Here is a 21769-nt window from a genome sequence, read left to right on the forward strand (position 1 = left end):
CACGTTTCGACAACTTCCAGAAACAAATAACAAATTTTCCATAGATCACGATCGACTTCCACCCAACCGAGTCACAGTTTTAACCAGAATCGGGCCAATTTTTTAATTCACGAATACAAATTTTAACTCTGATTTTAACCCTTGAATGATGTTGCGGGGGTGTTTCCTAGCCGAATGTATACTCGTATGTTTATCGCAGCCACCGAATAGAAAATTTAAAACGTTGGTCGTGCTCGACCATTTAAAATTAAAATAGATCGATGCTAGTATTTTTTATATTTTTTATACCGTCGTGTTTGGTCTCGCGCGCCATTTATGTACACAAAATATCGCGATACCGTTTTAGGATTAAAGCGGAAAGCTATCGTTGCAAACGTTAACGCGTCCTATCGTTAAATCGATAAACGTCCTGTCTGTCGTTAGTTAAGTATAGCACAGCGAACAAACTTTTCGACCGATCCGTATTCAACAAATGCAATTTTTCCTCTTCCTTTCCTTTCTGTTCCTTCGCTGACGACTGGTTTTCCAAACGGGTGGCTTTCACTGGCTGCAGCTACCAGAAGCAGTCATCCGCGAAACATCGCGGAATTTGTAACGGGGAATTAGCATATCATAAATACTGATGATCCTGCTTGCGTACGCGTACGGTAACCGGTGGAAAGCTTATGATCGTGTCTTCTTCGAATACCAAGTAAAGTTTTTCACCAAGAACAAAGACTCGTTTACGTGCGATATAAATCTAGAGACGATTAAACGATAATTCATTTCTTAACGTTTCAATGGCCGCATGTTCCATGCAAAGATTTCCGCGTGAGTTTCAACACGGCTTCCTCTTTTCTGACCCGAAATTTTTCAATTCGACATTCTACAAATACTCGAATATAAGCCCTACACGGTTTTATCGTTAAATAAACATGCAAATAACAATTGCGAACGAAGGGAAGGAAAATGGGAGACAAACGTTTTCTCCGATATCCATAATTTATTTTAGGAACTTGTTGCGACATAGTATGACGGTATCTTCGCATCGCACTCTCTACCTTGTTAGACGTACACGAATAATATTTACAGTTACATCGTTTATCATAAATAGGTACGTGTCTCCGGTTTAAATAGATCTAGAGTAACGTTCGAGTAAAGTTACAATCATGAAGATAGCATCTTTGACGCGCGCGCTTCTCTCATTTCGTTCGCTTTTATACATTTTGTTTGCAACTCGTTTCACACCCACTCACACACGCACACGCACACGCACAAGTGTTCTATTTTACCATCTTACCTTAAGTAAGTGTATGCCGTACCGTTGCAACGCGTCAGCAGTGGTCGTCTACTTGTAAACATTTCAGAACAGTTTCTCGACAATTAATTTTTTCCTGGCGACGATCGTGACAGATCGTCGATTATTTTATTTTTGTTCCCTATATTTACATACATGTTTCGCAACGTTACACCGGTATACGTAGTATGTACATGCACGCAATTCGTATTTTCGATTTCTTTTCAGTCTAATCGATTTTCGTCAACGTTGTATCCCTTTTTACGTATTTTATATTTTCGTATTTTTTAGCCGAGGGTCGCGTGTGTTCGCGTCGAACCTTTCCGTTTTGTAGCGATCTAACAATAAGTGTACCACCGAATATCAAACAGCTTTATGTCATCGTTCGTTCTTATTTAACACGGCCTTAACGTATCATTGGTCAGACTTTTATACCACGTAGGGCCGATAAAGCGGTTCCTGAAGCTCGCTCGTGCTTCTCTGTGTTTCTTGCAACGCTCCTTTAGCATCATCCTGCGGACTCGGTGAGTTTGTACTCTGATCGCCTCCTGTCTCCCTCTCGGTGCTTCTCCCATTTCCAGCCTCCTCGCCTTTGCTATTTGTACGTGCCTCTTGTTGCGCCTTCTTACTCCTTTTCCACTTCATCCGGCGATTTTGAAACCAGATTTTCACCTAAATTCAGACACATCGATCATCCATCAATTCGTTTCACGAGAAAACGATCGGCGCGACAATTAATGAAAGGATTAATACTGTACCGATACTATCGATACCGCGCAAAGTATTGTTTTATATCAAATCATTTTGATACACGAACGCGTTGATACGTATCGATTACAACAGCGCGTACACTATCGCCCATAAGTCACCGGGCATTATTTTCATTTTTGCTCGTCCGTTTTGGCAAATGTAAATCAAGGCACGGATACAATTGTCTGAACCTTATAATCTTGCTTCGTTACATTCGATTGTTTTTAATTACTTTATAACGCTGGTACAGAATCAAAATAAATATGCAATGATTGACATTGTACGAGAAAGCGAACTTCGAAGATAAACGAAATCAAAGGTCTCGTGGAAAATATTTGAGAAAGGTTGGAACGATATTAATGGAAAAAATACTAAAAACCAATCGTGAGATACGCTCATGAAATGAAAATTTTAAATTGTTCCTTAATATCACATACAATATTAGTTACATTTCCTTTATAATGTAATGAATAAATTACTGCCATTTTATAATTTACACTGCTTCACAGTGTTAATTTGTTTCTATTCCATATTCGTTAAGTGTCTGGTGACTTATGGACGGGAGTGTACATAGATGGTATTAATTTTTGGCACAGATACGTATGCAATGAATAACGATCCATATCGAACCATAAACCAGGCGTCAATACTATTATAAATGTGTCAAAAGCAAGAAACAATGTTTAATCGGTATGGAATTTCTCGATTATTTAACCGATAATTACTCACAAATAAAGTCAATTTACTCAAGTTTTATTTTTCAAAAATTTAATGCGAATATCTCTATCGTCCTTTTGTATACTTCCTAATTTTTAGTCTACTTGTATAAAAATATTTTTTCCGTTAATTATGAGTTAATAAAACGTACAATACATAATTGTACGTAATTTTTTACTTTTATTCGTGATCATTTTAATAGGTCGATTCTATTTGAACTCCTATGAATTACATTGATCGCGATCGATTATTTTAAATCGTGCTTAATTTTCACGATTAGATTCTGTAATTACTTGAAGTTGTATCTATTTACTTACACCGCTTGTTTCGTACCGATTAGATTTTTTTGCCTGATTCTTGATACACTTTCAATAGTACGAATCAACGTTTATACACCGTGAAAAGGTATTGGTATCTGTTGGACATTTATTGCAAAAGTGTCGGCGCTGAAAAACTGATACCAAGTTTAGACTTAAGATTTAGATATCTATTAATACCTCCTATTATTTTGTTATTGAATTGTTTGAACATGATCAATATGTAGTCGTATCAATTTCATCATTACTATACTTAGTAAGTACAGTACTATACTACAGTCTTTTTATACTTTGTGTTACGGATGGAAAAAGATCTTATTAACATGGATCTGGAAATAATTCCTGTTCCAGTTACAGATACTTTTTATTCCAGACAAAAGGCAAAAATTATTATCGATTATTTCGCATTATGTTTCGCATGTAATGCAATTAAATTTGTATTGTCCATATTCTCCACATAGATGCCTAAGTGCTGATAAAATGATGTGGAAAGGTACATGCACTTGTATTCCTTCTACTGTTTTATTTACTTTGGAGTATGTCCATATTTATTTATTATACAAGTAGAATCGATATCGTATACAAAAACTAAATAAAGTGAAAAGAGAACACAGATATCTACATAAACAGAAGTGAAAGAAAATGACCGCTGGTTTTCCTTATTTATTTTTGCATTACGATCAAAATGGTTTAATATAAGATGCTTATTGTCCAGTACCAATATTATCGGTACAGTATTAGTTCTATCATATGGAAAGAAATGAAGGGAAAAGAATAAAAGGTTAACGGCGTGGAAAGAATGGAGATTAAAATAGCATACCAGAGGAGAAACGCGACAGCGTCGTGTTCCGTTATAATCAAACAAAATTTACAGCGTTCAATCGCTTCGAGAAATCAAGCATTATGGCCACACATGCGAACAGTAACACGAGATCCTTCGAATCGCTGCGAACGAATATAGAGACTCGATGTTTCCTCCTCCAATCCCATAAGAAAACGATGTAAATCTTTCGGGCAACATATCATACGCTCGAACCGAACCGCCTCAGCCCCGACCCGATTACATCTTCACCCTTCGGGGGAAAACGCGCGTGCCTTCGTCTCGTGGTGAAAGATATGTAAGATGTATATACCAGCGAGGAGCATAATTGAACCAATAAAAGAGTTTCTACGGAAAATGATAATTTACTCACGCAATTGCACAACATTATGGAAAAACCTATTATATCAATCTAGATTTATCATACGTTGGTAACTATGCAAATAAATTATCAATTCCTAGAAAAATATTATTATTGGTTCAATTTTGAACCGAACAAAATTTTGAGGAAACCATCCTTTTCCATCCGAGTTTCGAGTCGAACGACCTCGAGTCTAGGTATCGAAGGTTCGATTAAAAAAATCCTATTCTTTCTGGACGTTCTGGACTGACCATCGTTCGTCATCGACGGCGCAAAGAAAAGAAGAAGAAACGAAGTGATGGCGGCGGCGCGCACCATGACGTTCCGACGTTCGAAAGGTAGAAGCTCGAGGTAGAATCGGTTAAATATCGAAACAAATCAGGGACTCAGCCCGTCATAACTCAGACTTTCGTCGCTATTTGCCAAGCGATCCGTCAGAACACGTAAGCTTCGGAGTTATGTTTAAGTTGTTGAACTACGCGAGAGATTCGCTCGTTCGCGTCCGGCCCCGACGAAAGAGGAAGATCCTGGATTATTCCGCGGATTTCTCTCGAGATTTTTTTTCCTTCCTTACTCGATTACGTTTCCATTTTGTCAGGAAAGCTTACACCCGTCTTCGCAAGAACAAGCCCCCGTCGAACGCGGTTCTGTAACATGATAGTTTTACCTGCGTCTCCGTGAGCATCAGTGAGGTGGCCACCTCGAACCTCTTCGGTCTGCTAAGGTACTTGTTCTGTCTAAATTGTTTCTCCAACTCGAGAAGCTGTTGCGAGGTGAAGGCTGTTCTTGGTCTTCTAGTTTTGCCGAGAAGAGCGTGTTGGGCAGCGCAACCTTCAAACAGACATGGTGTACACGATTAATCAGGCTCCTCGAACGGAACGAGGAAACATCGCGAACGAAAATAGTAGGAGAATCGTTATCGTTACACGCTATCGATAATCTCGTCTCGTATAAATACCAATCGGGGAACCAATAAAAATCATCGAATGCTAATGCAATTATCGCGAGTGTAAATCCCTATGGGTCGCGATGGTATGATTTGGGGTTGGAAACAGGGGTCGAGGACTAGGGTGGCCGCCCTAACGATTAGTCCTATGAACGACTCTTGGTCGCATCCGAATCTCCCCTTATGGTTCCGCTCGCGTAAATCGAGGCGAGGTTTAACCTCTTTCATAACGAAAGACGTCGTACAGTGCGCAAAACCGCCCCAAAAGTCGAACAAATTGAATATCGTTTATATGAATTCTCGTACCATTAGTTCCAAGTAATAATAATAATTCGTCACATAACGGGTTGATTCTCCTTTGTATATATTTAAAAAAAGAAGGAAATTAGCATCGTGTCTGTTGTCATTACGTGTGCAATAATATAACATTGAAAACACATTTTAGAAGAAGATCATTAGCTTCTTGATTCCTTTTCCAAAATGGTAGGGTAACTTAAGGAGATCGCTTTCTTCGACTCAACGTTGATAGTGTAAATAATTTCTGATTCCTCCGATGACAGACAGAATACAGATCAGAATCGCTCGATTTTCGCCAATGAACCGTTAACGAAGAATATCGCACGGTTCGTCACATTTTTTCCTACATTTGGTTTCAGCACGCGACCCCCCTCTCCCCAACTTAACTAGCAAGTGTGTGACCGGCTGTCAATGTTTGTACACATGGCTGTGTTTAGTCCCGCGTACACTCAGATTAATCCGGAACGCGCGATACCCTTATGTCGCTCTTAATCAGCCGCTTAATCAAACGTTCGACACCGGGGACGCGTTTAATTCTTCCAAACAGGGAACTTTGCAAAGAATACAGGTCGAAGATACCCAATATTTAGAAATTTAATTTAAGGACTAATTCGATTCACGAAGGATTAATTTGAATCCTTCGTAAGGTATTACAAATGGCCGTATTAGGTACTTTTGCTCTTTATCGTTCGGGAGAAAATGGCTAAACGTTCTCCGTTCCTTGCCATCGGGACTCGCGTAACGCGTTTGAAGTTCGACTCTTCGTGCGACGTATCGCTCATCGTTGCGAACGGTTGACAGTTTCGCTTTTGCTATTTACGTTATACATACATAGATATTAATCGTCTCCACGAAGGGTGGCTTGCCACCCGCTGCGCACATATGGTCTGTTCGGTGATTTTCTCCCCGCCGTTTCGTGACAATTACTATTTGGACGATTGCCTCTATTTCCCTTTATGATTTACCACCGTATCCTTTCCTCCGATTTTATGCACGGTTGCGGACAAGTATGTTTGAAGATCTGTTGCAAAACTCGACGGGCGATAATGTCTGATAACGAACGGAGTCTGTTCCTTCCTTCGTTCTCTCGGGGCGCAGTTTTGTCGATTTAAGTCGAATCGATCGAATCGGGAAGAACGAATGGGAGACCATCGAAACTCTGCGAAAGCGAAGGTGCCAGGGAGAAATGGTGCAAGTTATGACAGATGTCGGTAAACAAGAAGGGCGGCACCATCGAGTGGACAATCACCATTTCCGTGCTCTTCTATGCGGGGTAAAGCAGTGGGGTGCCGTTAAGGTTAACGTCGTTCTCGTCCCGCCGCACTTTTATCATGATAATTTAATTTATTTGGGGTCCTATTAGCCGCTTCACGCCAGGCCACCCTTAAATCATGCTGATCACCGTGCCGGTAAACACCAACCATTATCTGTACTTAACGCTACTCTCTATTCCCCACTCTCCTCTCTCCCTCTCTCCTTTCATTTCACTTTCCCCTGTACTATTTTCTCTCCTTCTATCTCGCCACTTTATTCATTATCGCCCCGATAAGGCAATCCGCGGTCTTCCCATATAGATACTCGATTCCATTGTATTCTCTGCTGGTAACCAGCTATTTTTATTCAAAACTTGCGTGCAAATTACAACAACGCCAAGTTTCACGAGCCCTTTTCAATATGCATTTCTATTAATATAAGTTCACTGTATTTCTCAACCCTTACCATTTATTTAATTTATTAAAACTCATTGGTAACGATAACCGGTGAAAGAAGCAACAAGTCTACTAAGTTAAGTCTAAAGCATAATATTATTTTATACTATTCTCGAATAAATATATACACACACGCGTACGTTTATATTCGTGCAGCGACGGTTACAAAACGGACAAGACACGACGCCCTAATCGTCCTCGTTAACCTAATCCGATCCGGAGGATCGCTCAATCAAGGTTAATTGCTCGGCATACCTATCCGCGAGAGATCAGCTCTTCCGTGCAAGATACTTTCGGCGACGAAATGAATTCCTCGACGGAATCACGATCGATCGATCGGCGCGGCGATCGGAAAAATGCGTTGCCGCCGGGATTGCGAATTTCGCGATACGCGGGACGACAGCATAGATTCGATCGGCGGCCGTTTCGGCAGTTATCCTCTGATGGACAGCAATTATTCTGCGCGGAATTGCAAATAGAAATTACGAAACCAAATCGACGCGCGTATGCGCGTATACCGGTAGTAGGGCGAATCGTGTCTCGAGCATCGTCCGATTTTCACGGCACAGTCGCCACAGCGAACGTTTGCTACGCTCGGATTCCTTCCTTCCTTCCTTGTTATTTCTGCTCTCGTTCCATTACAATCTCCACCCACTCTTTCCTTCGCACGCTCAGCCGCACTTTCGACTGTCTTTCCGTGTGCCTGGGTGTTCGTGGGTTCGGTATTCTCTCTCCCTCTTGCATCCCCCGTTCTTGTTCTCGTTCTCGACTTCCCGTCGAATGGGTGTGAGCCAATGCGCGCGCGCGCACTCTCACGAGATTCATTCTCCCTCTCCTTGTTTCGTGTAGCAGCGGAAGCTCCGCCTGTAGCCCCAGAGTCCTCGATACGACCCGCCTCCGGATTCTCAACCCCTCGCGTATAGGAGGTGAACGAAGACGGGCGAGAGGGTAACGTTGGCGGTATCCCACCATCTCTCTACACCCTCGATCGTGAGACGTCATCGAGACTCCTCTTTCCCTGCGCCACGGTTACAGGATCCATGGCAGCGAGGGGCAGAGCGCCACGGGGTAGACGGAGGCGGCTCGAGGTGGAAAAAGTTGGCCAACTTTCGTCAGAGATGATTATTTTCTCTGTCCGAAATGGTTGGATTTAATTTCAAACTCGCCTCGCGAACTCACCACAAATCACGCCATAAACATCCGGAACGTTAACGTTTACTTTTACCCATCCGGACTCCTACTCGAGACCGTTTGCCGTTTCGTTTCCTTTCCACCCCATTTGCGCTTCTTCGCGTTGGGTGATCTCGCGGACGATCATCCACGGTGAAGGATGAAAGCTCTGGCATTTATGCCGAATTTACGCCCGTCCACGGCGGAAAGTAGAAACTTTCATTCAAAATTAACATCAAGAGTGAACAGTGAAGGAAGTACGTGCAAATTTACGCCTCTTCAAAGATGACAGCTGCAGTATTTACACCTGTTTAACGATTACACGGATGATTCATCTACAGTGAACGTGAGATGCGTATTGACACGCATGAATAACGGTCTTGCTGAATGTTCTTCCAACTAAGATATTAACCTTTGAATCTCACCGAGCATAGGTTCTGGAACGATCCTTCTTGACTCCAAGTACAATCGTAGTTTAGTCTACGAATTAACAACGATACGATCAAACTCAAGACCCGGGACAGACTTACAATCCAAACAAATCTTGTCTATGGATCGAGGATGAGGCAACGCCGCGAACACACACGCGGAGGAACGTCGCCATGTTGTGGAGTGCACGCGTCCATAGGTACCGTCGCGATCAAACCAGATCATAGAGATATAGGATGGTGCGTTTGGCCGAACGTGGAACGTTACACATCGGGTAACCAAGATCTGTTTGCTTGCGGGCGGCCAAACTAACTGGCAGCTAATTCAGAAACACCATTACCGCCTATATGCCTATAGATAGGTAGACTGATGCGACCGCCACAGCCACCGTCACCGCTGCCGCCACCGCCGCCGGTGCTGCTCCGGTCGTTTTCAATGTTTCCATCCATCCACCTACGTTACTCCTACCACGCGTGTGTGCGTTCCCGATGTCTAGGTTCACGCGTCGCGCGCGTGCTTCCCCAATTAAACGCACCACCATCTTTACGCGTACGTGCAAATGTGCAATTAGCAGAGACTCCTCGATCAGACGATATCGTGTACAAAGATCAACCGTTTGCACGTATTCATGCAATGTTACGCATGATATTACGAGCGATTATATGCCATCCTTCGCATTTCTCCGTGATATCTTTCGATCTTCCTCGAATTTGGTGCGACTTTGGATACGGTTGCAATAACAGCACGATATATATAGCTCAGAGTGTCCCAGTAATCATGGACCAACCGGAAAGGGGGTGAAATTAAGCCGGAAACATAGTATTTTTACAATCATTGTGAAAAATCGAGAGTACGACTTGGACGTCGCCGTAAGTAGAAACAGTCAGTAATGGACAGACGCGCCAGACAAGTCGCGTTTGATCGCACGAGTGTATTAAATATTTGTGATCCCCGAGGAAAGATCATGGCAACTAATTCTATTTTTATTAAATATTTAATATAATAAACTATACTTAGAGACCAAACGTTCTATACATGTTATGAAGGGATCGTACAATAATAATTCTCAAATTTAATAATCTGCACTTTACTCTTCTTGCAACTAAAACATATACTGAAAAAATTATAGATGAAAAAGTGATCGGAAGATCGATTGAAACGCACAATATTTCTAAGATCTTAGTATGGGTTACGATTGATCCTTCAGCATGAAGAGTGAAAAAGAACGTGTTCCTGATGGACTAAAGGGCAAAATATGCTTTTTGCCTCTAAAGCGGAAAATACTCGGTCTGTGAGGACACGCCAAACCGATTTGCGTTCTTGGATCTCTCCAAAGATGAGCGAAATTAGCCGTTGAATCCGTCTGTAAGTCCGTGGAGTTTCCATGGCAACTCTAGAACGTCGGTACCGGCGCTACGCTATCCACCGAGAGAAGGGCGAAGGGGATGAATAGACGGATGAATGACGCACAATTAACTAATTAAATCATCCACCAACCCTTCGCGTGCTTCATCTCTCGGGTATCATCCCCTTTTGTTGGCAGACCTCCTGCCATCTCGTCGACATCTTCGGCCATTGTTTTTCCTCCATACTTTGTGAAACGAGTCTTGGCCAACGAGGGAAGAAAATCGAAAAACGAAACCACGGAACAAATTAAAAAAGAAAAACGAATAAAATACATAAGTATCTTTTACCGAAGATTTAATAAAAAAAAAGATACATTTAACCCTTTGCTTTCTGATTTTTCTGCGAGGTACTCAACCAGCGACTCTAACTTGTTAGAAAATTTCTTAGATAATGTACTATTAGAGAAACTTATAATGGAATTTTAGAATGTGAAAATAATATTTGTTTGTTGCAAAGTAGAGGAGAATTGTCCAATGCGTACTGGTCGCTTAAAATCGTAGCCACTATCAATTCCTTTATAAAATGTGACATTTTCATGTGCATCAACCTAATACGATCGTAAGACCAACTACGAATTGGCTATTTAGTATCTATAATCTAGTACCATAATCTGTCAAGAATCTAGTAAGGACATATGTTAAACTTATATTTTGACCAAAAATTGTTACCAGCCACTGTATGCGTGTTCTCTCTTCGCTTCGTTTGGCTTTTGTGTACGAAACGGTTTCCATATATCTGTATAATGAACAAATAAATATACACTGGAAGACAATCCGACGACTCGGGCATCGACACCGGATATCGCGCGAGTGGAAAAGTTGAAACGTCGTTTCGGTCGATTTCGATTAATCCGAAAGCAAACTACTGGTGTCGCGTGGGTAGACACGCGCGGATACGAGGAACAGTTTTTAGTGTACACGAGGCAGAGATATCGGGTATTCGGGGATATGTATCGAGAGGCAGAAGGTCGCGGAAATACGCGCGCGGCCGCGCTACCTGTGCTAGTTAAATTTCGATACGGCGAAGCATGGCTCCGAAATAGATGAAACATGGTGTTGTCGCAACGTTGCCGCGGGCATAACGCGCGACAAATATTCCGCAAATAAAAGCTCGCATCTCGTGCTTTTCACCCTGTTCCCCCCTGTCAGCTCACGGTGCCGAGCCGGTGAGTCGCGCACTCACCATTATTTACACAGCGTCGAGAGCGCACGAGGATGCGAGGGTATACGGTAGAAATAGAAAGAGGGAGGGAGAGGGAGCAGGAAGGACCGAACGGGACGTTACTCCCATCCAGCAATTTTTTAACAAGTCGAGTCCGTGTTCCCTCCCGACGCGATAACGGCCGCTTCAGGTGGGGCTGGATGCAATCGTTTTATTTTATTCCGCGAGACCGCTTTTTTTGTCCTCGTTGTTCGTTTTACGCTATCGGGTTTTCGCCTTTTTCGTCGACGTTGGATTGCTCGGCAACTACCAATCAGGATCATCTGACAGAAAGTACCCCGCACTCCGCCCCGAGCACCACTCTCCCTCACTCTCTCTCTCTCTCTCCCCCTTTCTCTCTCTTTCATTCTCTCTTCCCTCCATCTCCACCATCCCCTCGCTCTCTGCATCCACCCTCTCCCACATACACAGGCGCATTTACTCTCCCCCCTTTCCACCCCGCTCTTTACCTCTCGCTTTCTCTCTCTCTGTACCTCCGTTCCCCTTTATTCGGATTCGGTCCATCTCGGCAACCTGGTCTGCTACGTTCACCGACCAATTTGTTCGATAAAAGCTCTCGACTGATTGGCTGGACAACGCGGCCACGGCTCTTTTTTCCAAGCGTGAAATTTACCGTGGTAACCGACTCGTCCTTTTCTACCGTGGTTGCGTCTATTCGCTGCCTAAAGTCGTACTTTCGATCCTTCCTTCGACGTTCCTATTCTAGTTTACCGCATGTTTTTCTGCGCCATTTCTGTCCTACAATTTGCCTCCTATCTCCTCGGTCCTCGTTACCTTCGATGTCTCGTCCTCTCGAACGTGGAGGAGGAATCGTTCCGGGAAGAGTCAATATATAAAATACAGCGGTGACCCGCAGTAATCGCTGTACGACCAGTAGACGATTTTTCGTGCAAAAACAAGTCGAACAAGTGGAATAACATTTTTTTTGTACGATTTTTCGTTATCGGGGAAAATAACTGAAAATCTATTGGATGCTTTTCTGGTTAAATACGTTGTGTGATAATTTACGGTTAACCGTGTACACAGTTAGATTGTCAGAGTTATTTCGTGAATCTCGATGCAACAAATCTCAGTATAGATTGATTAGAATAAGGATAAGTGTTCTCCTTGCTTTATTTAGTTTTTGTACGCGAAATGCATTCTACCTCGTACGATTAATAATGATATTTCTACAAATAAGCGATATGGACGCTAACTGGTTAAATATCTAACGTAGATTTCTGCCAGGATGGCGACGACGGGTCACGGTGACACGGGCACGATACGCATTTTTACGACGCAATGCAAAATTTCCCTTCGATGTTATCGTTTGACAACCGACCTAAAAACTTGAGTAGCCGGTCAATATAGCTCGGTAGAGCGTTACATTAGGCATGTAAACACTCGCTATCTGCCCATCATACGAGCAATCTGTCGATCCATTTCACGACGTTGCTTCGGCTCGCGTCAGCGACAAATATTACACTCCGTGACTAGTGATGGGATTTTAAGCACTTTGAATCGAAACGAAAAATTTGAATCGATTCGAATCTTGAAGGTCTTATCGGATTTGGAGTGTTAAGAGTTTCTATAGCATTGAAAATACACAAAAGGGTAGCGAATAAAGGAATAAGAAACATCACAATGTTATCTCATTTCGTTGTCAAACTTTACGTCGAGTTTAGTATCTTTGAATATCTACCCAATTTGTGCAAAATTTTTAACACTCCCAAATCAATCAATATTTTCAAGATTTATCAGGCTTTGAATTATATGTGATACGATTTGAATCACTAGTCCTGTGTTATTATGATCTTAGTGGTACCACACTCTTCTTAAACTACAATGGACTCCTACCACGTCAGTTTTCCATGTCTAAAGATATTCAAATTTGTTCAAATTATAGTGTGATACAGAAATATTTGGTGATTCAATGAGTTTCTAGCATTTCTGATTAAAGTACTACGGATCCACCAGCGTAAACAATATTGCATTGTAAGTGTAAACTACCGATTACCAGTGGCCACCAATCTCGACCAATAACCTTTTCCAATAATCCTGACCACCGAATTTAGATTCCATCTAGGGGAATTCTCTCTGACTCCCCACTGTAGATCTATTTTTATTATCGCGAAGATTCACCCCTCGGCCGATAATACATTGGACAAATGTTTTCCACGAGTTTGTTTTGTTGAAATGTGTTCGAGATCGATCCAGTCAAATTCCTTGCCAAAGAGGCTTGTTATCAGATCGAGCAACGACTGTTATCGTGCGAGCTCGATTATCTCGCAAATTATCCTCGAATTTTTAACTTATTTGAAAACCTGGACGATCGCGAGGTAATAGGCAGGAAACAGAGAAAAGTGGAAGGGGACGAAGGTGGAGAGAAAGATCGTAACATTTGAACGAAGGGAGATCCTCTTATCGTTTTTACGAAGACGATTCACGCGACAATTTCAAATCATACTTGCTGTGATAGATGTTTGAGAATCGATCGAGTCCAGATTTAGCGATCAGAAACTCGGAGAAAGATTATGTCGCTATTGGATCGGGATTTCGTACCACATAAAAGAAGGGTCGGCAACCTACGCGCCCCTGAAACGAAATATTGTACCCTCTGATTCGCGGTGATTTTCAAAAATGATTCGAGGGTTTGTATCAGGTCCTACATACCATAATATTATAGTTATGCAACGCAAATGTATTTTAAGATATCGGGATTTCGTCTTCGGTCTTATACAATTTTACGCGGATATCTTTGGAAGAAATTAGCACCGTGAACGTCGACCAAGACCATTCCTCGTTGCTCTAACGGTACTTGTTCCGAATGTCCTCGAAACTAGCTATTACATGGCTTAAACTTACCAGCTAAATCGGCGGGTAATCTGGGATATAGCATGCCAGTCCTGGCCAACCACTCGAGCTGGAGTGGATGGATGTGGTGCTGCTGAGGATGAGGTCCGGCAGCCTGCGAGTGTCCGACGGGCTGACCTTCCTTGTGTATCGAGTGAAACGCGCTGCCACCCGCGGGATGATAGTACAATCCACCGGGATGAATAAGAGGTCCACTTGGGTGTAAAAGGAGAGCCTGGTTCTGTCGAGTAACCGCGGCACCACCGAGTGCACCGTAATGACCGGTCGACAGATTGAGATTCCCAGGAACACCATTGCCCGTGGGTTCCTCCGATCCAGGAGAGATCGGCGGACTGGAGACGGGGCTACGACTAGCATTGCTTCCGGAGCTGGCGCTTCCCGTTCTCGTGGGATCGACCTCGATCGAAGCGTCGTCCTCGACGTTCTCCAACCGATCGACGCGAAATCCTCCGTTCCCGGTTCCGGTGTTCTCCCCTCTGAAGATCGCTTTCGCCTCCACAGACTCCACACGAACGTCGGACAAGTGGATGTCTCTCATGGATTGGTCGCGAACGTCCTGCCGTTCGCCTCCGTCGCGAATCAGTTCCAAGCTAGGCGAATCCGGACCGTGCTGAACGGACCTGTCGAACGGATGCAAGAGGTTTCCCAGAGACGACGTCCGTTGCTCTTCCGCTCCAACCGTCCCCGTCGCGGCCGATGCCCCTGCCCTGGCTCCCGTCGCGACCCCGAGAGTGCAGGGCGATTCTCGTTCGTGACCGTGGGCAGAGGTATTACCCAAACACAGGCTCCCGTCCACCGCCGCGTTCCTAGCCGCGAACAGAAATCGTTGACTCCGTTCCGATCGATCGTGATCGAGGTTCTCTTGTTTCCCGGTCGCCCGACCGAGCAGCGCGTCGATGCAAAATGACGTTTTGCCGAGGGACGTGTTGCGTCTGTCGGTCGAATGAACCGCGTACCCTTGCGGCGAGGTTCTACCGGGCGAACCGTCCGATCTGTAATGACTCGCCACAGCGGACACCATTTCCTCGGTAAAGCACTTCACACTCGTATTCTCCGTGTCCCGGAAGAAACCCGGGGACTCCTGCTTCGAGAAGGAGGACCGTTTCGCGTCGTGTTCCTCGCGGTACCTCGACATTCGCGATCCGTCTTCGAGCTCCAACGGCGAGCCGTTCGCCACGAAACGTACCTCCTCCGGGGTTCCGAGCGTCTCGCTTCTCGCCTCGACGGCCGGCGATCTCGTTTCCTCCGATCTCGGCGAGCAGCTCCGACCCCGGCCACTTTGCCGCGCACTTTGCGCGTAAACGGTATTATTCTGGCCCGTCTGCTGTTGCCGCTGATGATGGTGGTCTTGCCGTTGCCTTAAATACGAATTCTCCAGGACACCTTGCGCGTCGTAATGCATGCCTGACACGCGAGAACGCGAGAGTACGCGCGAAACCGGTCGTTAGCGCATGCTTCGCCGCGATCTTTAATTACGGGCACTCGGAATTTCTGTCGGGTTTCTCTCGATTACGGGATTATCTACGGATACTCATTTCTCCGGCGCCGATAGATAATAGGTGTCCGGGGTCTGGATCGATCGATCGATCATCCACGATCGACCGACCGACCGATCGTACGAAGCCCACCCTTCCGGAACGTCTCGCGGCCGAACCAGTACACGCGATCGGGTTCTTGTTTTGTTTCTCTTTTTTCTTTTTCGTATCTATTTTTGTTTTCTTGTTTTTACAAACGCGAACCGCGACGATCGAGCGTCGATTTCGATTTCGCGGCAATACGAGCGATTAACCCAACGCCGCGCCGCAAAGTGACGTCGCGAGGAACCGCGTGTCCGTGACGGGAAAACTGCTCCCCTCTGCTGCTGCGTTTCCGCGGTCAGTCGATTCTGCCACGCCTATCGCGGCAAACCTCGCGTTTCTGCCACGCCTACGGCATCCCCTTTGTTCCCCTCTTTCCCCGTGGCCTGTGTCGTCGGTTTCAAGTTCCGATTCCCGATTCCCGAGCCCTTCAACCCCAAACCCTGAACCCCGGAGCATCGAGCACCAGGCTCCCAAGCCCCGGGCGACGGATTTGTGCAGTATGAAATTAGGATCCGGTTGCACGCTGTTCCCGTACACAAGAGAGACGCCTCGACACGCTCAACCTGCTCTTCTTTCGGGGTGAGATGGCGATAAGAGCAAGGGAGAGAGTCACCGGGATAGGGAAGCACGATCGAGGAAAGAAACGAGTGGGAAAAGGAGGATCCGTGAAGGATCGGGGACCAGGCGGGGAGCAGGAGTCGCCTCCGACGGCGACTGCCGCCGAGAAACGCCGGAAAAGGACAGAAAGACTTCCCCCAACGGCGACAGGAATCGTCCAATCCGACGACGAATACGGTACGCGCGCTAAGGAGAACGGATATGCAGTTGGTGCCACGTGACAGTCGGAGAAAAACGAAGGGTGAAGGAATGCGCGCAACTTTCGTTGCGACGTTCGGATAATGAGAGGGTAGTCGGACACCGTCCACGAATAACGAGGATAGCCGATGTCGTCGGTCTCCTCGCGATACCCTTGCGGCTTTGCTTGCCCCTTTTTCGTTTGTCGTCGATTTCGTAAACGCGACAAGAACAACCGTGATTATAAATAACAATGGCGCTGCTATATCATAAATAAAAGCATAATGATCTTAAAGTCCCATTGCTATTCTTAAACTACGATTAATGTAAAGTAAATAATAATGTAAACTTGCTTCCTTGCTTTCAAGGATACCGAACGAACCACAGAGTAGACACGTGCAAACATAGAATGTTGCATCAGAAATACAGAACGATAAGAATTACCTAAACACTTTGTTCCATTCGTTATTGTACGTCTCTGAATTGTACATAATTGAAAATCTTGATGTTTCATATTTCTATCGCTTTTCGCATCGTTACTTCTTTCGCAAAAATTTTATCGGCGAGAATTAATTTCGATTTGTCGTTGCATCATAATTATTTTGTTCCCGCTGGTTAATATTGCAATCCGTTCGTAAACCTTTTCAACGAAATATCAAGCGTTATCTGCTGCTTTATCGAGCAGCTAATAGCCTCGTAATAGGCATCACGCCCAGTTTTCGAGTAATCGGCCTGTTATCGGTTGTCGCGCACGATATTTTATATCGGACCAACGTCGCATTTGCTTATCCCACTGATAAAGCCTCTTCGCTTTTTTTAAGCGTCCAGCCTAAACGTTTCGAGTTTTCTCAAACACCGTTTCGTATCGGGGAACTGATTCCCGTTTCCGTTCCCTATCGGTAAAGGCACGAAACGAAGGGAGAAGAAACCGAAAAAAACGTACACGCCCGCGGAAAGAAGAAGACAAAGGTAACGCATCGCAAAATCGAAACTCCCGATAATGATTAAAAATTATTTTTGTACGGGCACGAAAGATCTTCTGCGCGTTTGTTTGTTCGAAAATTTTTAACAGAGATTCCGCCGGCGAACAAAGTCGATTTTGTCGAGAGAACCAGAAGGGTAGACCAGTCGTCCGCGTAGAAATGATCGATCACCGTAGTCGCTGCATCCTTTGTGTTTGTTATGATATCCATAGTCTTCGCGATCTCCGGTGTGTCCCTATAATGGTTTGAATGTAGCGCGACGGGTACGAGTTGAAGGTAAACGGCACAAGTTCGTCGGTCACCGCTTTTTAACCAAATAACACAGAGGGAAGGATATTTACTTAAGGATCGAAGCACGTCCGACGTATCCACGGAACAAAAATTTTAAACGACTGTCGTAATACATCTTCCCATATTCAACAACACAGGCCAGTATGCGTGGGCCCACACATGCGTAACAGTTTTTGTGTTGAAAATCTGTTAATTATCTGAATCCATCCAAATATTATTTTATTTTTAACGTTGAGAAAGGGTTCGTAATAGCTATAGTATAGAGATTAGCATTTTTAAATGTTCTCTTCTCACACAATACTATTCACAAGAACCTTCTTTTGATCACACAACGATCTAAAAACAGGCAAGTTCTCATCCGCACAATTTCGATTGTTCAACTTTCGCTGAGGGCCAAATATGGCGGCACGAATAAGTACTGTTTAAGACTTATCGTCAGTTATACTCGACAATATTCCGAAGCGTATAACCTAAACTTGATGGCACGGTTAATTATTCCTCATGAGGGTTTACGACAAAGATATCGTTAATGGAATTAGGTTTATGGAGTTGCGTCGAATGTACAGATAAAAACAGGCTTGACCAGAAGAAAAATTATCGAGCTTTGGTGACCAAGTTCACCTTAAAGATTTAACGCTCTGCTACCACCAACAGAATGCCAGAGATATCGTATACTTAGAGACGCCTACCATACGCTGCAACAATGCTATGCATACATATGTATATAGGTAGATACGTACACGTGTGTACTCGCAGGTAGCACCTTTCATCCTTGACAGCCAAGTAAACACAAGAGATTTTCAATCGGTGATTATGCCGCGTCACGATAAGCCAAGCTTATTTTCTCTCCGCCCTTGTGTCGGTTTCGCTTTCAAACGCTTCAAACCCACCAAGGTATTCCGGATGTACATATTCGCTTGGAAGTATAATACTGATTTCCCATAAAATTGTGTCTGCGAGTCTCGTTGATTTACCAGTGATTATTTTCGGTTAACTAGTCAGCTGTAAAAGTCAAACAAGGAGAAGTAAAACGATCGTTTTTTATTGTTTGCCTACTTATGTACAGACCTACTGGCGTAAAATTTTATACTAGTAAATGAAAAAATATTATTCTGATTTAATATGCCTATGATAAATTTTGTCCAACATATTGTAGTACTAGCATAAAATATTTCTTTGCCCCCGTCTCTGATACAAAGTTTGTATTCGCTAAATGTTGTATGATCGTTGATTGCAATTGGCAAGCCGTTCTGTGCTTTCACAATTCCAACGGCACAGGACAAACTGTGTCGAAAGTCTTGTTATCCGTTCTCAAAAGTAATTAACGATTTGATGGTTAATTTATCCGTTCTTATCTCGGGGATAAGATTGTTTGATCAAGATCTTGATTAGGTATCGCTGCCCATAGATAAGTCGTAATTGGTGTCACGGATCGATTTGGCACCGCCTCGTGTATATGTAAATATCGTTAATAACATTTTATCGTTGCCCTCTCCATTCGAAATTGACTCGAAATAATTGGATAGTCCAAAGTATTGAAGAACGTGTGAAAGACGAGAGATGATAATCGTCCGATAATGCGGCGTATCAGTGATATAATAAACGGGTATTCACCAGAAAAGTATTCTAAATTGTAAGAATCTGTTCGGCGAGCGGATAAAAACAATTCTAACGTTTCTGAAGGCCTGGAACCGAAAACGATACACTTGAAAATTTCGATTCTGCGTAACAGTTATCCGGAGCAAAGGTTCTCCATAACTATTTTGAGCACAATGTCTCCCTGTGTTTGTATTTCCACCGATTTTCTGGTAGACGCAAAGCGCTATGATATTCTTGTCTCCCATTGTATCCTCTAGAACCCTCTTTTGCTTCTTCGATGCTTACTCGTTGCTCTCCTTTTCTTCCCTTCCATTTTGTCTTACCCCTAACCTCGACCATTCGACTTTCGGACTCTCTTACCCTTCGGTTCGAGTTCTATGCCGTAATTAGAATCTCCCTGCCCTATGTGGCCGCACTGCCGAGTTCGGCCCTCATCGGCCATTACTTTTAATGGCGTTGTTAATGAAACTAGGTGTCGCCAAATTAACCTCTCGTTTCAGTAACACTCAACCGAAATCGAAGAGCACAAAATTCTGACGAAGTCGTTTCCCGATTTAGGACGTGGACACGCTTGTGGCGCACATAATGCTCGCGTATTAAGTTTGATAAGCGCACGTGATCTTTATCTTCTTTCATTCGGTGATCGAAAAATAGTAGCCGGTTTGCTTTTTGAATCGACCATGTCGATCCAAACTTGTACCTTCGACGAAAGCGACGCGGAACGAAGCAAGGATTTACAACGTTGCTCGATATGTTCGATTCGATGTTTAGGACGAAGCATAGTTAACGATAGTTCGTTGATAATCGAAGAAAGAGCATCGAGACACGATAAAAAAGAGGAGGGCACGAGAGGCGACCTCAAAAGGGAGAAACAGCGTGCAGCGAGTACGCCGGGTTTGAAAACCACTGGCACCGGCTGATTACCGCGGTAACCACCCCCCGAGCGCCAATTAATCTTAACTTTTACGGGGCAAACACTTTTCATTAAGCCCGGTCCTGCCTCCAACCGGAGTCGAGTTATCCCCACTCTGTTGCAACTTTAGCCACCCTTGCCTACTCGCCTTTTTTCCACCCCTTCCCTTCTGGAGCACGGCTGGAGCTCTTCGCACTCATCCTCTTCCGCGGACGGCGAGGAACGGCAAGGAAAATGGTTCCCCAGACAAGCGTTTAATCTGGCTCTAATTAGCAACTTACCCTCCGCCTCCGTTTCAACGTTTCACCTAGTCCCCCCCTCCTCGCTGCAGTTTCTCCCTTCCTCTTCACCTAGCCGCTGCCAAGCCTTTATCGAGATCAAGAGTGGGGCTGTGCCCCTCCACACCCACACCCCGCATTTACTGGATGTCCACTGCCCCGTCCTGTTATCCAACCATTTAACCGTTTATCTAGCCGCAATGCAACCAACTTGTCTTTCTGGTTGTCATCATCGACTACCATCAACGATATTACCCATTCGTATTTTATCACGAGACACGGATTTTTTCAGAACTACCGACACTATAATGTTTCTGTATCGTCAGTAGAAAGTTCATTAGGTACATATTTAGTTTGCATTATAACTAGATATCGATCACTCTCATCAAGGGATAAACTACCCCTAATCCATATTTCGCAATGTACGAACGAGCCTATATCCCCTTCATTGGGTACGAAATTTTAGAGATATCGCGTCTACGTTTCTCTTTTACAGACTGTATAAACATTGAACCCTTCTAGGCGTTTACCGCACACAGTCAATTCGCAGTCAAAGGGTTAAATACGAGAAGGAAAACGATTTTTTGTGACGTGAATCTAAATGACGCATCCATTACGTGATTAGAATACCTATTATCTTCGTCGATCTATAGCGTCAAGTGCTTCCCCTTCCAAGCATTTCTAATAAAATCCTTCTTTGCGTTACCTTTACATTTCTATCTATTGTACAATATTTCATCACTAATTTGCTATTACAAGGCAAGAAATTACTTTCGTGCATACCTCGAGTAGGTCAGGTGCGACATTATGATCTATCGATCTCTTTCTTACCGACTGAAGTTTACTTTAATTTTCATTTTCTGTCTTACTCCGTTTTGTATTGGGCCAAAAAAATGAACCGAAAAAATACATTGGATGTAAGGTCTACTCGTATACCTCGTCTGTGGGTTTATTTTCATAATTTATTGTACGAGATTCAGAATATATCGACTGCTGATAATTTTGTAAATGTTCACTGAGTTATCTTGAGTTCAGTAGAAATCTATTAGGTTTACAA

The 21769-nt window shown here is 43.9% G+C and overlaps 1 protein-coding gene across 1 annotated transcript; it reads right to left on the bottom strand.

Annotated features, from left to right (window-relative positions):
* Positions 1–1705: 1705 nt before the first annotated feature.
* Positions 1706–15675, bottom strand: LOC122401018. Its single transcript, XM_043402870.1, has 3 exons — positions 14265–15675; positions 4909–5072; positions 1706–1948 (listed from the first exon to the last, which is right to left on the bottom strand). Exons 1-3 carry the CDS (start codon positions 15673–15675, stop codon positions 1706–1708), a joined length of 1818 nt encoding a protein of 605 aa, XP_043258805.1.
* Between the last annotated feature and the right edge of the window lie 6094 nt (positions 15676–21769).

This window comes from Colletes gigas, unplaced genomic scaffold (genome assembly GCF_013123115.1).
Source record: "Colletes gigas isolate AHSC1104 unplaced genomic scaffold, ASM1312311v1 Colletes_gigas_Sc00021, whole genome shotgun sequence".
Classification (NCBI taxonomy): domain Eukaryota; kingdom Metazoa; phylum Arthropoda; class Insecta; order Hymenoptera; family Colletidae; genus Colletes; species Colletes gigas.

Excerpts from the sequence above, each read along its gene's own strand:
- LOC122401018 (XM_043402870.1), bottom strand. The coding sequence starts at position 15,675 with ATGCATTACGACGCGCAAGGTGTCCTGGAGAATTCGTATTTAAGGCAA. Across the intron at positions 5,073-14,264 it reads ATTACCCGCCGATTTAGCTG|GTTGCGCTGCCCAACACGCT; the intron begins GTAAGTTTAAGC and ends GTCTGTTTGAAG. Across the intron at positions 1,949-4,908 it reads TGATGCTCACGGAGACGCAG|GTGAAAATCTGGTTTCAAAA; the intron begins GTAAAACTATCA and ends GTCTGAATTTAG.